This window comes from Pan paniscus, chromosome 13, assembly GCF_029289425.2.
Source record: "Pan paniscus chromosome 13, NHGRI_mPanPan1-v2.0_pri, whole genome shotgun sequence".
Taxonomy (NCBI): Eukaryota; Metazoa; Chordata; class Mammalia; order Primates; family Hominidae; genus Pan; species Pan paniscus.
This window is the reverse complement of record NC_073262.2, coordinates 140,460,461-140,477,260: the sequence shown is the minus strand read 5'-3', so window position 1 is coordinate 140,477,260 and position 16,800 is coordinate 140,460,461. Positions and strand designations below refer to the sequence as shown.

The 16,800-nt window shown below is 36.9% G+C and overlaps 1 protein-coding gene across 1 annotated transcript in view; it reads right to left on the bottom strand.

Annotated features, from left to right (window-relative positions):
* Positions 1 to 1,670: 1,670 nt before the first annotated feature.
* Positions 1,671 to 16,800, bottom strand: part of RBM44 (RNA binding motif protein 44) — a 44,011-nt gene continuing 28,881 nt past the window's right edge. The window contains exons 13-16 of the mRNA XM_055109265.1: positions 14,973 to 15,258; positions 10,337 to 10,482; positions 10,056 to 10,201; positions 1,671 to 2,637 (exon numbers count right to left, since the gene is read on the bottom strand). Of these exons, the coding sequence (XP_054965240.1) occupies positions 10,078 to 10,201; positions 10,337 to 10,482; positions 14,973 to 15,258 (556 nt within the window). The 3' untranslated portion in view covers positions 1,671 to 2,637; positions 10,056 to 10,077. The remainder of the gene's footprint in view (positions 2,638 to 10,055; positions 10,202 to 10,336; positions 10,483 to 14,972; positions 15,259 to 16,800) is intronic.

The window sequence follows — 16,800 nt, the reverse complement described above, 5'->3', positions numbered from 1 at the left end:
ATCTAACGTAACTAAAGAGCTTCTGCACAGCAAAAGAAACTACCATCAGAATGAACAGGCAACCTACAGAGTGGGAGAAAATTTTTACAATCTACCCATCTGACAAAGGGCTAATATCCAGAATCTACAAAGAACTTAAACAAATTTACAAGAAAAAATCGAACAACCCCCATCACAAAGTGGGCAAAGGATATGAACAGACACTTCTCAAAAGAAGACATTTATGCAGCCAACAGGCACATGAAAAAATGCTCATCATCACTGGCCATCAGAGAAATGCAAATCAAAACCACAATGAGATACCTTCTCACACCAGTTAGAATGGCAATCATTAACAAGTCAGGAAACAACAGGTGCTAGAGAGGATGTGGAGAAATAGGAACACTTTTACACTGTTGGTGGGACTGTAAACTAGTTCAACCATTGTGGAAGACAGTGTGACGATTCCTCAAGGATCTAGAACTAGAAATACCATTTGACCCAGCCATCCCATTACTGGGCATATACCCAAAGGATTATAAATCACGTTGCTATAAAGACATATGCACATGTACGTTTATTGCGGCACTATTCACAATAGCAAAGACTTGGAACCAACCCAAATGTCCATCAATGATAGACTGGATTAGGAAAATGTGGCACATATACACCATGGAATACTATGCAGCCATAAAAAAGGATGAGTTCGTGTCCTTTGTAGGGACACGGATGAAGCTGGAAACCATAATTCTGAGCAAACTATTGCAAGGACAGAAAACCAAACACCGCATGTTCTCACTCATAGGTGGGAACTGAACAATGAGAACACTTGGACACAGGGTGGGGAACATCACACACCGGGGCCTGTCGTGGGGTAGGGGGAGGGGAGAAGGATAGCATTAAGAGATATACCTAATGTAAATGACGAGTTAACGGGTGCAGCACACCAACATGGCACATGTATACATATGTAAGAAACCTGCACGTTGTGCACACGTACCCTAGAACTTAAAGTATAAAAAAAAAGAGTGGTATGGCACTATTCACAACAGGCAAGATATGAAGTTAAACTAAGTGTCCAACAACAGATGAATGGATAAATAAAATGTGGTATATATACACAGTGGAATACTATTCGGCCATAAAAAAGAATGAATCCTGTCATTTGTGGCAATGGATGGAACTAGCAGACACTATGTTAAGTGAAATAAGCCAGGAACAGAAAGTTAAACACTGTATGTTCTTACTCATGTGGAAGCTAAAGAAAAGTTGATATCATAGAAATAAAAGGTAGAACAAAGGATACTAAAGACTGGGAAGGGGAAAATAGGGAGAGATTTGTTTAAGGATACAAAATCACAGCTACATAGGAGGAATGAGTTCTAGCTTTCTGTACCACTATAGGATGGCTATAGTTAACAATAATATATAATTTCACATAGCTACAAGTGGGATATTGAATGTTCCCAAGACAAACAAATGATAAATGTTTGAGATGATAAATATGCTAACTACTCTGATTTGATTAAAATGCATTATGTATATGAAAACATTACTACGTGCCCCATGAATATGTACAACTACTATCTGGCAATTAAAATAAATAAAATAAATAAAGAATATTTGTTATTCTGGAAAAACAAAAAAGAAAATGCCACTGAACCTGAAGAAAGCATTAAATTCACAGTGGTACTAAAGATTAGATGCCTTTATTAAATATAAATACATCAAATATAAACGTTAAAGGGCTAATTTTTAGTCAAGTAAAACCAACTACACATTGAATGCTATAAACATTTCAGACATTTAAAGAAAATGCAGACTTAAATGTTAATCTTACTATTAATAAAAATGCAACTTAAATATTATATTACTTTTAAAAAGTAAGCAATTAAAGAACTATCTATTCTATATTTCTATCAGATAAGGCATAAAATTAGCCTTTGAAAATTGTTCTAACAATACAACAAAACTTTTCACAAAATGAATGCAAGCACTATAGGGAACATTGGAATTTAAGTACTTTACCAAAGCACATACAAGTTTACCCTTCCCAGGGAAGGCTAACACACCTGAATGTTTTATACTGAAGTCATAAAAATGCATGAAATGTATCATGACAGTAATTTAATTATCTTGGAAGCCTGAAAGCATACACATTCCAAAATGTTGTATGATACTGAATGTATCTATACAGTTTGTTTATCTGTTATTCTATAATCCAATGTAAGAGTCTTAAGACAAAGTTCAGGTAAATTACATTTTTTATGTATGGAAATCATTTCACAAACATTGATGTAACAACAAACCTCCTTCTTGGTCAATACATTTTAAAAGTGACTTAATAAAGGTTTTTAAAATGGACAAGACGATTTCTTTAGATCACAAATATGCATCTTAATGTTCTAAGTAACAAAATTGAAATAAAAAAATTTAAAGACTTATTAAAATTATATTTTAACTTTAAATATATAGAGAAGATCTTAATATTGTATAGACAACTGTTGCTAGATTTTAAAGGAGGGATATAAAGTAGAATATTTTAACAGCTTAGCCCATTTATAGAGCCTATTTAATTACATCATCTTGTTATTACTACTTTTTCCTAAGTGCTGTAGAACATTCTCTGAAGGAGGAAACACACTTTCCAAGGAAGTTCTAGAATCAAAGAAAGGAGAAATCAACAATGATTGTTGAGTATCTTTTGTTAAGTACATTCCTAGACACTTGATTGTTTCTAATGGTACTAGAATATCTTTTAACAAATTTCATTTTTCTTACATCATGGATAGTGAGAATTGCAATTAATTTTTGTGTCATGTCTTTGTATCTAGCAATCATTTTAACTCTAATATTTCTTTCACATGCCTCTCATTTTATTTTAATAAAGAAAAATAAGATATTTTATTTTAAACTTCTGTTTTAGTTTCAGGGGCATATGTGCAGGTTCGTTATATCGATATAGATAAATTACATGTTGCGGGGTTTAGTGTATAGATTATTTCATCATCCAGGTAATAAGCATGGTACCAGATAGGTAGTGTTTTGATCCTCACCCTCCTCCTACCGTCTAACGTTAAGTAGGCTGCAGTGTCTGCTGTTCCCTTCTTTGTCCATGTGTACTCAAAGTTTAGCTGCCATTTATAAGTAAGAACACGCGGTATTTGGTTTTCTGTTCCTGCATTAGTTTGCTTAGGATAACGGCCTCTAGCTCCATCCATACTGCTGCAAAGCACATCATCTCATTCTTTTTTATGGCTGCATAGTACTCCATGGTGTATACATACACTTATCTTTATCCAGTCTACCACGGATGGGCATTTAGGTTGATTTCATGTCTCTGCTATTGTGAATAGTGCTGTGATAAATATGCACATGCATGTGTCTTTATGGTACAATGATTTACATTCCTTTGGGCATATACTCAACAATGGGATTGCTGGCCCGAATGGTAGTTCTGTTTTAAGTTCTTTGAGAAATCACCAAACTGCTTTCCACAATGACTGAACTAATTTACATTCCCACCAACAGTGCATAGGCATTCCCTTTTCTCTACAACCTTGTTAGCATCTGTTATTTTTTGACTTTATTTAGTAATAGCCATTCTGGGTGGTATAAGATGGTATCTTGTGGTTTTGACTTGCATTTCTCCAATAATTAGTGATACTGAGCATTTTTTCATATGCTTGTTGGCCATGTGAATGTATTCTTTTGAGACAAATGTCTGTTTATGTCCTTCACCCATTTTTTAATGGGGTTATTTTTTTCTTGTTAATTTAAGTTCCTTACAGATTCTGGATATTAGACCTTTGTCAGATACATAGTTTGCAAATATTTTCTCATATTCTGTGGGTTATCTGTTTACTCTGTTGATAGTTTCTTTTGCTGTGCACAAGCTCTTTAGTTTAATTAGGTCCCATTTGTCAATTTTTTTTGTTGTAATTGCTTTTGGCATCTTCATCATGAAATCTTGGCCAGAATGTAATTGTCCTACTGTCCAGAATGGTAATTCTTAGGTTTTCTTCAAGGGTTTTTATAAGTTTTAGGCTGTACACTTAAGTCTTTAATCCATGTTGAGTTGATTTTTGTATATGGTATAAGGAAGGGGTCTAGTTTCAGTCTTCTGCATATGGCTAACCAGTTATCCCAGCACCATTTATTGAATAGGGAGTCCTTTCTCCATTGCTTGTTTTTGTTGACTTCGTTGAAGATCAGATTGTTACAAGTGTGCATTATTTTCTGAGTTTTCTATTCTGTTCCATTGGTCTATGTGCCGTGTGCCCTTTTTTTTTTTTTTTTTTTTTTGAGATAGAGTCTTGCTCTATCACCCAGACTGGAGTGCAGCGGTGTAATCTCAGCTCACTGAAACTTCTGCCTCCCAGGCTCAAGGGATCCTTCACTTCAGCCTCCTGAGTAGCTAGGACTATAGGTATGTGCTATCATGCTCGGCTAATTTTCGTATTTTTTGTGGAGATGGGGTTTCACCATGTTGCCCAGGCTGGTTTTGAATTCCTGGCCTCAAGTGATTTGCCTTCCTCCCAAAGTGTTGGGATTACTGGCGTGAGCCACCCCCTCCCCAGCCTATTCTGGGTATTAACCCCTTATCAGATATATGATTTATAAATATTTTCTCATTCTATGGGCTGCCTTTTCACTCTTTTGATAGTGTCCTTTGATGTTCAAGTTCTTGATTTTGATGAAGTCTAATATATGTATCTTCTTTTGTTGTCCATGCTTTTGTTGTCATATCCAAATCAGTGCTAAATCCAATACTGCAAAAGTTTTCCACCGTTTTCTTCTAAGAGTTTTATAATTTTAACTCTTATGTTTAAGTTGTTGATTCATTTTAGTTGATTTTTCGATATGGTGTAAGGTAAAGGTCCAACTTCACTTTCTGCATGCTTTTGAAAATTGTTCTTTTAGGGGCCGGGCGCAGTGGCTCATGCCTGTAATCCTAGCACTTTGGGAGGCCAAGGTGGGCGGATCACAAGGTCAAGAGATCGAGACCATCCTGGCCAACATGGTGAAACCCCGTCTCTACTAAAAACACAAAAATTAGATGGACGTGTTGGCGCGTGACTGTAGTCTCAGCTACTTGGGAGGCTGAGGCAGAATCGCTTGAACCTGGGAGGTGGAGGTTGCAGTGAGCTGAGATCACGCCATTGTACTCCAGCCTGGGCGACTGAGTGACTCCGTCTCAAAACAAAAAACAAAAACAAACAAACCCCTCCCCACACCCAAAAAAAGAAAATTGTTCTTTTAGTAGTTGCCCCCAGATTTACAACATGGATTCGTTGTTCTGATATCAACTGGCACATATGTAGAAAAAGAGTTAAAGTAGCAGGCCTGAGACTGCCATCCTTAGAAAGACCTGCTTGCAAGGTTGGCCCCTGGCTGGTATCTAGGAACTTGGGATTTTGGGGTGGGGGTTCCCACCATTTCCAGAAATGATGAGTGCCTCACTATACTAAAACTGCTATACAAACAATGTGATTTATGTTGAATTGCTGCTCCCTGACAGCCTGGAGCTACAGTATGTGCTAGGCAGAGGGCAACTACATGACCATCCCCCAGTAAAATCCTTGGGCACTGAGTCTTTAATGAGCTTCCCTGGTAGACAACATTTTATAGGTGTCACAATTCACTGAAATTAAGCACATCTTGTGTGATTCCACTGGAAAAGGACTTTTGGAACCCTGTTTCCTCCAGACTTCACCTTATGTACCTTTTCCCTTTGCGGATTTTGCTTCATATTTTGTTGCTGTAATAAATCATAGCCATGAATACATCTATATACTGAGTAATGTGAGTCCTCCTAGCATATAATGAAGCTTGGGGTGGTCTTGAGTACCCCCAACACAGAACATCTTACTCTCTTCCCAAACTGCAAGGTGTTTAGTAAGAATACTTAATCCCCTCTCAACTTATGTATTAGTATTTTCATGTATTTTAATTATATTAGAACCTATAAAACATCATTATTTTTGTTTTCTACAGTCAATATTGATTGAGACCTACCACATATTTAATCTTCATTGATCTTCATGTCTCCTGTACCTCTGACCTTTCATTTAAAATCACTTTTTTCCCCAGAGAACATTCTGGTATTTTTCTTTAGAGTAGGGCTTCTTCTAAAGTAACAAATTATCTTAGTTTTTTAATTTGCATGATAATTAGTTATTTTACATTTATTTTTGAAGGCTCTCTTCCTGGGTCTAGAGCTTTGGGCTTGGAGAATTGTTTGGTGACTTCTGTTGAGAGTCAGCTGTGAATCTAACTGTTGCACTCTTAAGGTAAACTTTCTCCCTCCAGCTGCTTTATCGTTCTTATAGGCTTTAATTTTTCAAGCAGTTTTTCTCTGATGTACTCATGTCATGCTGAAGGCTGGAGTGGCTGTGGCAACTTCTTAAAATAAGACAACAATGAAGTTTGCTGCGTCAATTGACTCCTTCATTCACAAAAGATTTCTCTGTAGCTTGAGATTCTGTATGATAGCATTTTACCCAGAGTAGGACTTCTTTCAAAATTGGAGTCAATTTCCTTAAACTTTTTTTTAAACACCCTCAAACTTTGCCACTGCTTTGTCACCTAAGTTTATGTACTATTCCAAATCCTCTGTTGTTATTTCAACAATGTTCACAGCATGTTCACCAGTAGTAGACTGCATCTCAAGAAAGCATTTTCTGGGCTGGGCACAGTGGCTCACACCTGTAATTCCAGCACTTTGGGAGGCTGAGTGGGAGAATTGCTTGAGGCCAGAAGTTTGAGACCAGCCTGGGAAAAATAACAAGATCCCATCTCTACAAAAATAACAAATAATAAAAAAAGAAAGCACTTTCTTTGCTTATCCACAATAAGGAACTTCTCATCTATTCAAATTTTATCATGAGGTTGCAGCAATTCAGTCACATCTTCAGGCTCCACTTCTAATTTGAATTGTCTTGCTATGTCTACCACATCAGCAGTTACTTTCTCCACTGAAGTCTTGAACCCCTTAAAGTCATCCATGAGTTGCATTCAACTTCTTCCAAACTCTTGTGAATATTGATATTTTTACCTCCTCTCATGAATAATAAATATTCTTAATGGCATCTAGAATGGTGACTCCTTTCCATAAAGTTTTCAATTTACTTTGTCCAGATCCATTAGAGAATCAGCTATGACAGCTATAACCTTATGAAATGTATTTCTTAAATATTTAAGACTTGAGTCAAAATTACTCCTTGATCCATAGGCTGCAGAATGGATGTTGTGTTAGCAGGCATAAAAAAAAACCCATTAATTTCCTTCTACATCTCCATCAGAGTTCTTGGTGACTAAGTGCATTGTCAATGAGCAATAGTATTTTGAAAGAAATATATATTTTTTCTGAGTAGTAGGTCTCAACGGTGAGCTTAAAAGATTCAGTAAACCAGCCTGGGTAACATGGTAAGACCCAACCTCTAAAACAAACAAACAAACAAACAAAATTATCCTGGCATGGTGGTATGTGCCTCTAATCCCAGCTACTGAGGGAGGCTGAGTCAGGAGGACTGCTTGAGTCCAGGGATTCAGTAAACTATGCTGCAGGCTGGGCTCAGTGGCTCATGCCTGTAATCCCTAGCACTTTGGGAGGCTAAAGTGGGAGAATTGCTTAAGGCCAGGAATATGAGACCAGCCTGGGCAACATAGGTGAGACCCTGTCTCTACAAAAGGTTTAATTTTTTTTTTTTTTTTTTTTTGAGACGGAGTCTCGCTCTGTCGCCAGGCTGTAGTGCAGTGGCGCAATCTCAGCTCACTGCAACCTCTGCCTCCCAGGTTCAAGTGATTCTCTTGCCTCAGCCTCCCGAATAGCTGGGACTATAGGTGCACGCCACCACGCCCAGCTAATTTTTGTATTTTTAGTAGAGACGGGGTTTCACCATGTTGGCCAGGATGGTCTCGATCGCTTGACCTTGTGATCCACCCGCCTCGGCCTCCCAAAGTGCTGGGATTACAGGCGTGAGCCACTGTGCCTGGCTGAAAGGTTGAAATTTAAAAAGAAAGTAGTAGGGTATGGTGGCGTGCACCTACTGTAGTTCTAGCACTTAGGAGACTGAGGCAGGAGGATCTTTTGAGTCCAGGAGTTTAGGGTTGCAGTGAGCTATGATTGTGTCACTGCACTCCAGCCTAGGTGATAGCAAGACCCTATCTCTAAAAAAAGAACAAAACCCAAAAAACCTCCATGCTATAAACAGATGTGTTGTCATCCAGGCTTTGTTGTTCCATTCACAGAGTGGAGGCAGAGTAGATTTAGTGTAATTCCTAAGGGCCCTTGAATTTTCAGAACGGTAAATGAGCATCAGCTTGAACTTAAAGTCAACAGCTGCATTAGCCCCTAACAAGAGAGCGTGCCTGTCCTTTGAAGCTAGGAATTGACTTTTCCTCTCAAGCTGTGAAAGTCCCAGATGGCATCTTCTTTCAGTAGATGGCTGTTTCTTCTACACTGAAAATCTGCTGTTTAGCGTGGCTACCGTCATCAATTATCTAACTTAGATCTTCTGGGCATCTTGCTACAGCTTCTACATCAGCATTTGCTGCTTCACATTGCACTTTTGTTAGAAAGACGACTTCTTAGAATGATACATTGGACTTTGGGGACTGAGGGAAAGGGTGGGAGTGGGGTGAAGGATAGAAGACTATATGTTGGGTATAGTGTACACTGCTCAGGGCTTGGGCGATGGGTGCACCAAAATCTCAGGAAAAAAAAAAAAAGATGGCTTATTTCTTTAAACCTCATGAACTAACCAACCCTCTGTTAGCTTCACACTTTTCTTCCTCAGCTTCCTCCCCTCTCTCATCACCTTCAAATAATGGAAAAGAAGTCCTTGCTCTGAATTAGGCTTTGGCTTAAGGCAATGTTGTGGCTGCTATGATCTTCTACACAGACTACTAAAATTTTCACCATATCAGCAATAAGGTTGTTTCACTTTGTTGTCATTCTCGTGTCCACTGGAGTAGCACTTGTAATCCCATCAATAACTTTTCCTCATTGGCTTCACGACAATGAACCACGTGGCTAACTGGTACAAAAGGCCCAGTTTTCAGCCTATCTTGGCTTTTGACATGCCTTCCTCACTAAGCTTAATCATTTCTAGCTTTCGATTTAAAGTGAGCTCTTTCTTTTAAGATTCATTTAATGTGACTCTTTCTTTCCCTGGAATACTTACAGGCCATTGTAGGATTATCAGTTGGCCTAATTTCAATATAGTGTCTCAAGGAATAGGGAAGACCAAAGAGAGGGAAAGAGATGGGGAAACAGCCAGTGAGTGGAGTCGTCAGAACACACACATTTATAAAATTTGCTGTTTTATATGGGTGCAGTTCAAAGTGCCCCAAAATAATTACAATAGTAACAAAGATCACTGATCACAATCACCATACAGGCGTCACAAAAAAGTTTGAAATGTTATATGAATTACCAAAATGTGACACAGACACAAAGTGGGTAAACATTGTTGGAAAAATGGCGCTGATAGACTTGCTTGATGCAGGGTTGCCACAAACCTTTGGTATGTAAAAATTGCAGTATCTGCGACTACTGAGGGTAGATAATACAAGACAATGCAGCTTCCATCTTGCTCTCTCTCTCTCTTGCTTAGGGGAAGCCAGCTGCCATGATGCAAAGACATTTGAAGAGCCTTATGGAAGGGCCTATGTGGTGAGGAACTGAGGCCTCTTGCCAACAGACATGTGAATGAGCCCCCTGAGAAGCAGATCCTCTGGTCTCAGGGAAGCCTCTGAATGACTACAGTCCAGGCCAACGTCTTGACTGCAACATGAAAAACCCTGAGCTAAAACTACCTGGCTAAGTCACTCCTGAATCCTGATCTGCAAACTGTGAGTTTATGAGTGTTGTTTAAGCCAGTCAATTTTAGGGTAATTAGTTTTGCATTAGTAGTTAACTAATTACAGTGTTCTTGTTTTAAAATTTCATATTATTTTGTGATTATATTATTATTTTAAATTTAATATGTTTTTTATGTAAAAAGAAAATGAAATCAATAGCTTATAAATTTTAAGTAATATTCAAATATGAAAGAATATGATTACTTTACCTCTTTATTGTTTTTTGAATTCCTAACTGGAAGCAGAGTTTTTCAGAAGAGATGAAGTCATCTCCACAATAGTAGTAATAGATAAGCCATTCAGAAAACCTTTATGTCTTATTCTCACTTCCTGAAGTGCATTTATAATATGGTCTCTATGAAAAAGGAAAACATACATGAGTATTTGTCTTTTCCAAAGGAATACATTCTGAATATATCTAAGTTATTAACTTGAACTATATTTTTACACAGAAGTTTTAAAGCAGTTAAAATATAATTTTGGTTATTACCTGCTGACTTCTGGATGCAGTTCAGCCAGTCTCTTTATGATCTTGGTAAAGCTACGAAGGTTCAATGTATTTGGAGGTATGAATTGAACGGGTGTATCAGGTAATAATTTAGCAGATTCAATCTGCTTACAATTCTTCTTGACACCCTAAATAAGCATTTAAAAAGTTTTCTTAAAATCAGTAAGGACCATTACATAAAGATAATACCGCTTATTCAACAATAATATATTTGAAAATTAAAATAATAAAATAAAAATTCCTTAAAAATTTACTTTAACTTGGGATTGTTTATACCAATTGCATTTACTTGAGCTGTGTTTCAGGGCCATGTAGTACAAAACGTACCCAACATTTTTTCTTACTGATAAACTATAGGAGGCTATGTCTAAATAAGGCTTTCTCAACCAGATTCCTCATCTGAACCATAGAACACAGAAAATGATGTAACTACTTTCTCAATTCTCTCAAAGATAGGACATAACTAGTTTCATTTTGGATGCACAGGAGAGAGATTCATTCATTAAATAAATGTTTTAGGCTTAGGGCATTAAGGCTTAATTCTCTTAACCAACCTAAGAAAGGCTACACAGTAATTAGAGATATTTTACATTGTATTTACTATATGCTGTATGTAATGAATACAAATTGTATGCCCAGAAGCGCACTATATGCTGTGGGGGAAAAACTATAGTGATATAAAACAGAACCCTCTATTGCGAAGAGACAAAATTAAAATGACCAATTAGTTACTGTTAACACTGCAAGTAGGCTATAAATTGTAGAAAACCACTGTAAATCCCATAAAAGTTCAACAAAGGAAGGACTCAGACTTTAAAGCCTCGATGAAAAGTCAGGGCAAGACACATGATATACTGGACCTTTCACATCAGAACATTGTATCTTTCACTTGCTTGTTTATTGCCTTATCTCCCTCACTAGATTTTAGCTCCTTAAGAGTACAGATTTTTGTCTGTTTTGTTCATTGTTGCTTTCCCAGTGCCTAGAATAGTGTACACAGTTGGTATGTAATAACTATTTGTTTAATAAATAAAAAGTTTGGGATACAATAGTTTAAGTGACAGTTGAAGTTAAGTGCTCTCCAAGAAAGAAGCCAAATTATTGGTAAGTAATAACAACAACAGCTAATATTTTCTGGGTACATCTTCCATGGTAGGCACCGTTCTAAAAATTTTTCTGTATTAAGCTTATTTAAGCTCATCAACATTTGTGAGGTAATGGCTCTCATCTCCATTTTAAGATAAGGAAGCTCAGAAACGGAAAGGTTAGATTAGTTTTCCAGAGTCACATGGTGAGTAAGTGGCAGAGCCAGGTTATGAATCGAAGAGTTTTTATTAATCACCACGATTCTGCTTCTCATTGTAGACAATCAATATTTTCTAAATGAATAGAATAAATAATAATGTTGAGAATCAGAAAAAGAACAAGGGAACAAGAAATTGCCAGAAAGGAAAGAGAACTTGGAGTATAGTTTAACAAAGATGGTTACAGGAGCTTCCCTATCCACATACTCCTACCAACAGCCTGTACGGCCCTCTTTATAACGTCTCTCTCCCAACCCCATGGCCCACTGCCACAGCTGACAGGACCAAGAGTGTTGCTGCCTGAGCTAATGAACATCAAAATCACAGCCTGGATCAATTCAATTTCCTGTCTAAAGCATGTGGAATTAGCAGGGTGTGGTGGCTCACACCTGTAATCCCAGCACTTTGGGAGGCCAAGGTGGAAGGATCACTTGAGGACAGGAGTTTGAGACCAGCCTGGGCAACATAGCACGACCTGGTCTCTACAGAAAAATACAAAAATTAGCTGGGCATGATGACACACCTGCAGTCCCAGCTACTTGGGAGGCTGAGGTGGGAGGATTGCTTGAGCCCAGGACTTCAAGGCTATAGTGAGCTGTGGTTTTGCCACTGCACCCCAGCCTGGGTGACAGAGTGAGATCCTGTCTCAAAAAAAAAAAAAAGACTGAAATTAGAACATGAAGCAAATGAATTACTCAAATCACAGGGACTTGAATTGAAAATACAGAGTTAGAATCAAGCAAAACAAAGCCAAATGGGGGAAGAAAGCAGTCATGAGCAGAGAAAAGCAGTCTGTAGAGAGAGGGGAATAAGGGGAATGAACACAGGGAGAGCAGAGGCAGGAGACCACATGTGCTACACGAGAGAAGAAAGGGAGAGCCACAGTTCCCAAACCTCCAGCTCAGGACCCCACGCAGCTTCACTGCACTTTATTTCCTTCCTTCCTGCTGTAGATTGAGGCTATGTACCAAACAAATCAATCCCACACATGAAGGGTCACTGAGATGAAAGGAAAAGTTTCAAGAAAGGGATGAACAGTGTCAAACAGGTAAAGTAGTAAAGAGGAAGGCAGATGAGGGAAAGACAAATAAAAGGTCACTAGTGCCTTATGAAAAGGGCCGTTGAGGTAAAATTTTAGAGACTGAAGTCAGATTGTCAGGACAAAAGAGAAGCAAAGAAACGGACATTGAATATAACCTACTTGATTGAGAAGTTTGGCAATAAAAACATAGGATAGGCTGGGTATGGTGGCTCAGGCCAGTAATCCCAGCATTTTGGGAGGCCGAGGTGAGCAGATGACTTGAGGTCAGGAATTCAAGATAAGCCTGGCCAACATGGTGAAACCCCATGTGTACTAAAAACACACAAAAATTAGCCAGGCAAGGTAGTAGGTTCCTATAATCCCAGCTACTCAGGAGGCTGAGGTAGGAGAATTGCTTGAACCCAGGAGGCAGAAGTTGCAGTGAACTGAGATTGCACCACTGCACTCCAGCCTGGGCGACAGAATGAGACTCCATCTCAAAAAAACAAAACAAAACAAAACAAACAAAAACAAAAACAACCCCCCCCCCCCAAAAAAAAGGACAAATAAGGATGGTAAAGTTAAAGGAATGCAAAGTCAAGTGAAAATCCTGTCAGGATTAGGAAGGGCTGTGCCTGACTTCGAGTACAGGTGAAGGTCTGTGAGTGGAAGTGGAGTTGCTAATAGTATAGAAAAGGAATGGGATAACTCCAGGAATGAGGAAAGGACTGGATAAAGGACACAGTTAGAAGAGATCCCTTTATCTTATTAAGGGAAAAAATTAGATACATTTATTCAACAAGTATTTATTCTTGTGCTGATCTATGGATTCAAAATAATCCCAGCAAAAATCCAAGTAGGATTTTTTTTTTGTAGATAGACAGGTGAATTATAAAAGTATACAGCAAGGCAAAGAGACTAAATAGCTACAATAACTCTGAAAAAGAATAAAGTTAGAGGACTCATCCCACCTGATTTCAAAACTTACTATGAAGCTACAGTAATGAAGACAGTGTACTATGGGTGGAAAGAGACAGTTCAACGAAACAGTTCCAGTCTAAAAATAGACTCACACAAACATGGTCAATTGATTTTTGACCAAGGTGCAAAGGTAATTCAACAGAAATAGGATCATCTTTTTAACAAATGATGCTGGAACTATTCCATATGCAAAACAGAAACAAATGCAAATAAACAATAATTACCTCAACAAATACCTGAAACAATATATAAAAATTAACTCAAAATCTCTGTGACCTTGGATTATGCTAAGATTTCTTAGCTTCAACACTAAAAGCATACATTATAAATGAAAAAAATTAATAAATTATACTTCATAAATACTAAAAAAAATCCCTGTTCTGAGAAAGACACTGTTAAGGGAATGAAAAGACAAGGCACAAAGTGAGAAAAATTATTTGCAAATCACCTATCTGGTAAAGGACTTAAAATCAGAATATTAAAAAATCAAAATTCAATAATAAAATAAACTGAATAAAAATGGACACAACATAAGCAGGAATAAAATGCCAGTATACACAACAACATAGATCAATCTCAAATGCATTCAGTGAAAGAAGCCAGGCTAACAGGGCTATATAGTATAATTTCATTTATATAACATTCTGAAAAAGGTCAAGTTTTAAGAATAGGAAACAGATCAGAGCACAAGATAATTCTTTGGAGTGATGGAACTGTTCTGAATCTTGATTATGGTGGTGGTGACTTGCCTATATGCATTTGTCTAAAGCTATAGGCACCAAAAAGTATTGAATTTTACTGTGCGTAATTTTTTTAAAAAAAATCTGTGGAATGCCTATGGGACTCCAGGCAATTTGCTGAGCAGTGGAGAGAAAAGACTGAACAAGGCAAACTTTACCACTTTTCACAGAGTGTTTACCTCCATAAGAGAGACATGAGAATATATGAAAATACAATGACTACATTTTATGGTTTTAACAATTATGAGATAAAGTTAGCTATGAAAGAAAAATAAAGATGAAATTATAATTAGTTACTTATACAGTAGTAATAAAAAGACTGCGAAAGATTGGCAAAGAGCCTAGTTAAAACGAGTTTTTTGTTAGCTTGGTCTACAAAGAGCTAGATTTCCCCCCAGGAACAATTGGAGTTGTACAAAAGCAGGTTGAGGTGGATTCAAGGTTAAAAACAATTCAGATTAATGCTGTCATTCCCATTTCAAGACTGCATATTGAAGTTATTTATTCTACAAAGCTACTTACAGCAATATGACGTACAAAGACCATTGAAGGGATCTATCAAAAACACTAACCTGGTCGGAAGGGAAAACCTCACTGTCTTGCTTAGAACCCAGCTGCCGTGGCCTAGTTCTGGGCAATCTAGAAATGGAGAATTCTGAGTGGATTTGTTTGTTGGTGCTTTTCTCTAAATTATTCGAACTAATTCTATTCCCATTTTTGGAGGAAAGTGGTGATGTATATTCTCCAAGAATTTTAACAGGCCACACATTTACTGACTTTCCATTTATTTCTATCCCATTCATTTCTTTCACAGCTATCTTTGCATCGCTGTTTTTTGTAAAAGCAAGAGATGCATATCTAAAACATAAGAGCAGAAAACCAAAAGGTTGTTAATGACTTCAAATTACATCAAACTTAATTTTGCAACTACTGATGCAAATACATTTTTCACAAGCGTAACTGCTTTTAAAAATAAAAAGGTTGCTGTACTTACCTTGGGATTAAGAAGAATATTTATTTAGGATAACTAAAGAAAAACCAAGTTAAAGATGGGAAATAGAAGAAAAGTATTTCTTACACATTATCTCCTATTAATTTCATATTAAAATCTAATGTAAAATATTTACGAAGCTAATATATGATAGAGTTGCAGAGATTAGTGGTCTGGGGACAACTGGTTATCCATAACTTAAAAACCTAAAACTAATCCCTACGTATAAACGTAAACTTCAGATAACTTAAAGGCTTAAATGTGAGAGGCAAAATTTTAAATATTTAGCAGAATATGCAAAAGTGTATCTTTATGACCTTGTAGTGGGGAAATATACAGACAAAAACAAAGAGTTGGAAAATCTAATCAGAATTTTAATTATATATACAAGAAAGTTGGGCAATAGCTATTCCTATAAAATCATCAGCCCTAGACAGCGTCAATGGAAGGATATATACCAAATCCCGGGAAGAGTGGCTGTTTTCAAATGATGGGACTATGGATACATTTTTATAAACTCCTTGTAGTTTTGCATTTAATTGTACTTTCTAAATTTCTACACAGAACGCAAAATACTTCGAGTAAGAAAAAAACATAGCTTTAAAAAAGTATTCAACAAGATACTAAAAGAGTTTTCACATCAAGTAATAATCCTAGGATTACAATACTACTTTAATGAAATGTATTAACATCGTATCAACAGGTCAAATAATTACAGCTGAACAATGATCTTACAATTATATGACTTCATTTAAGACACACATTTTTAATAAATTGCAACCCCAACTACAAATAGGATCCTTTCTTAATTGATAAAAATTTTATATCTGAAATAAACAGCTATCACTTTTAATAATGAAACAGTAAAAAAATTTCCATTAAGCTATCGCCATTGTTATTTAATACTTTTGAATGATCTGGCAATGTCACAAAACAGAAAGTAGCAACATACATACTCAAACTGACTACATGTAAATGAGGTAGCTGTCTACCTAAAATATATAAAAAGTGTCAACTAAAAAGTAATTGAAATCAGAAACAGTGAAATGAAATACAATTTTCTGAGCACCTACTATGTGCCAGGCTTTATTCCTAGTGTTTCACATATTTTACTTCTAACAGTTTCACAGCAATGCTGTGAAGTTAGTATTATTATCCTCACTTTATAGACAAAGAGGCTGAGGTACAGAAAGGTTAAGTAACTTGCCTAAATTTATTAACCAAGTTGTTGACAGAGCTGGGAATTGAACCAATGTTATCTATTTCTGGAAGCCGTTCTTTTACCTAATGTGCTCTGCTTCCCCTATGAAGTGGCATGTAGCAAGATAAAGTATACAAAAATCAATAACTCTCCTGTATACCATTAACAAGTTATAAAGTATAATGAAAAAAAAGATCTGGTTAAGAAC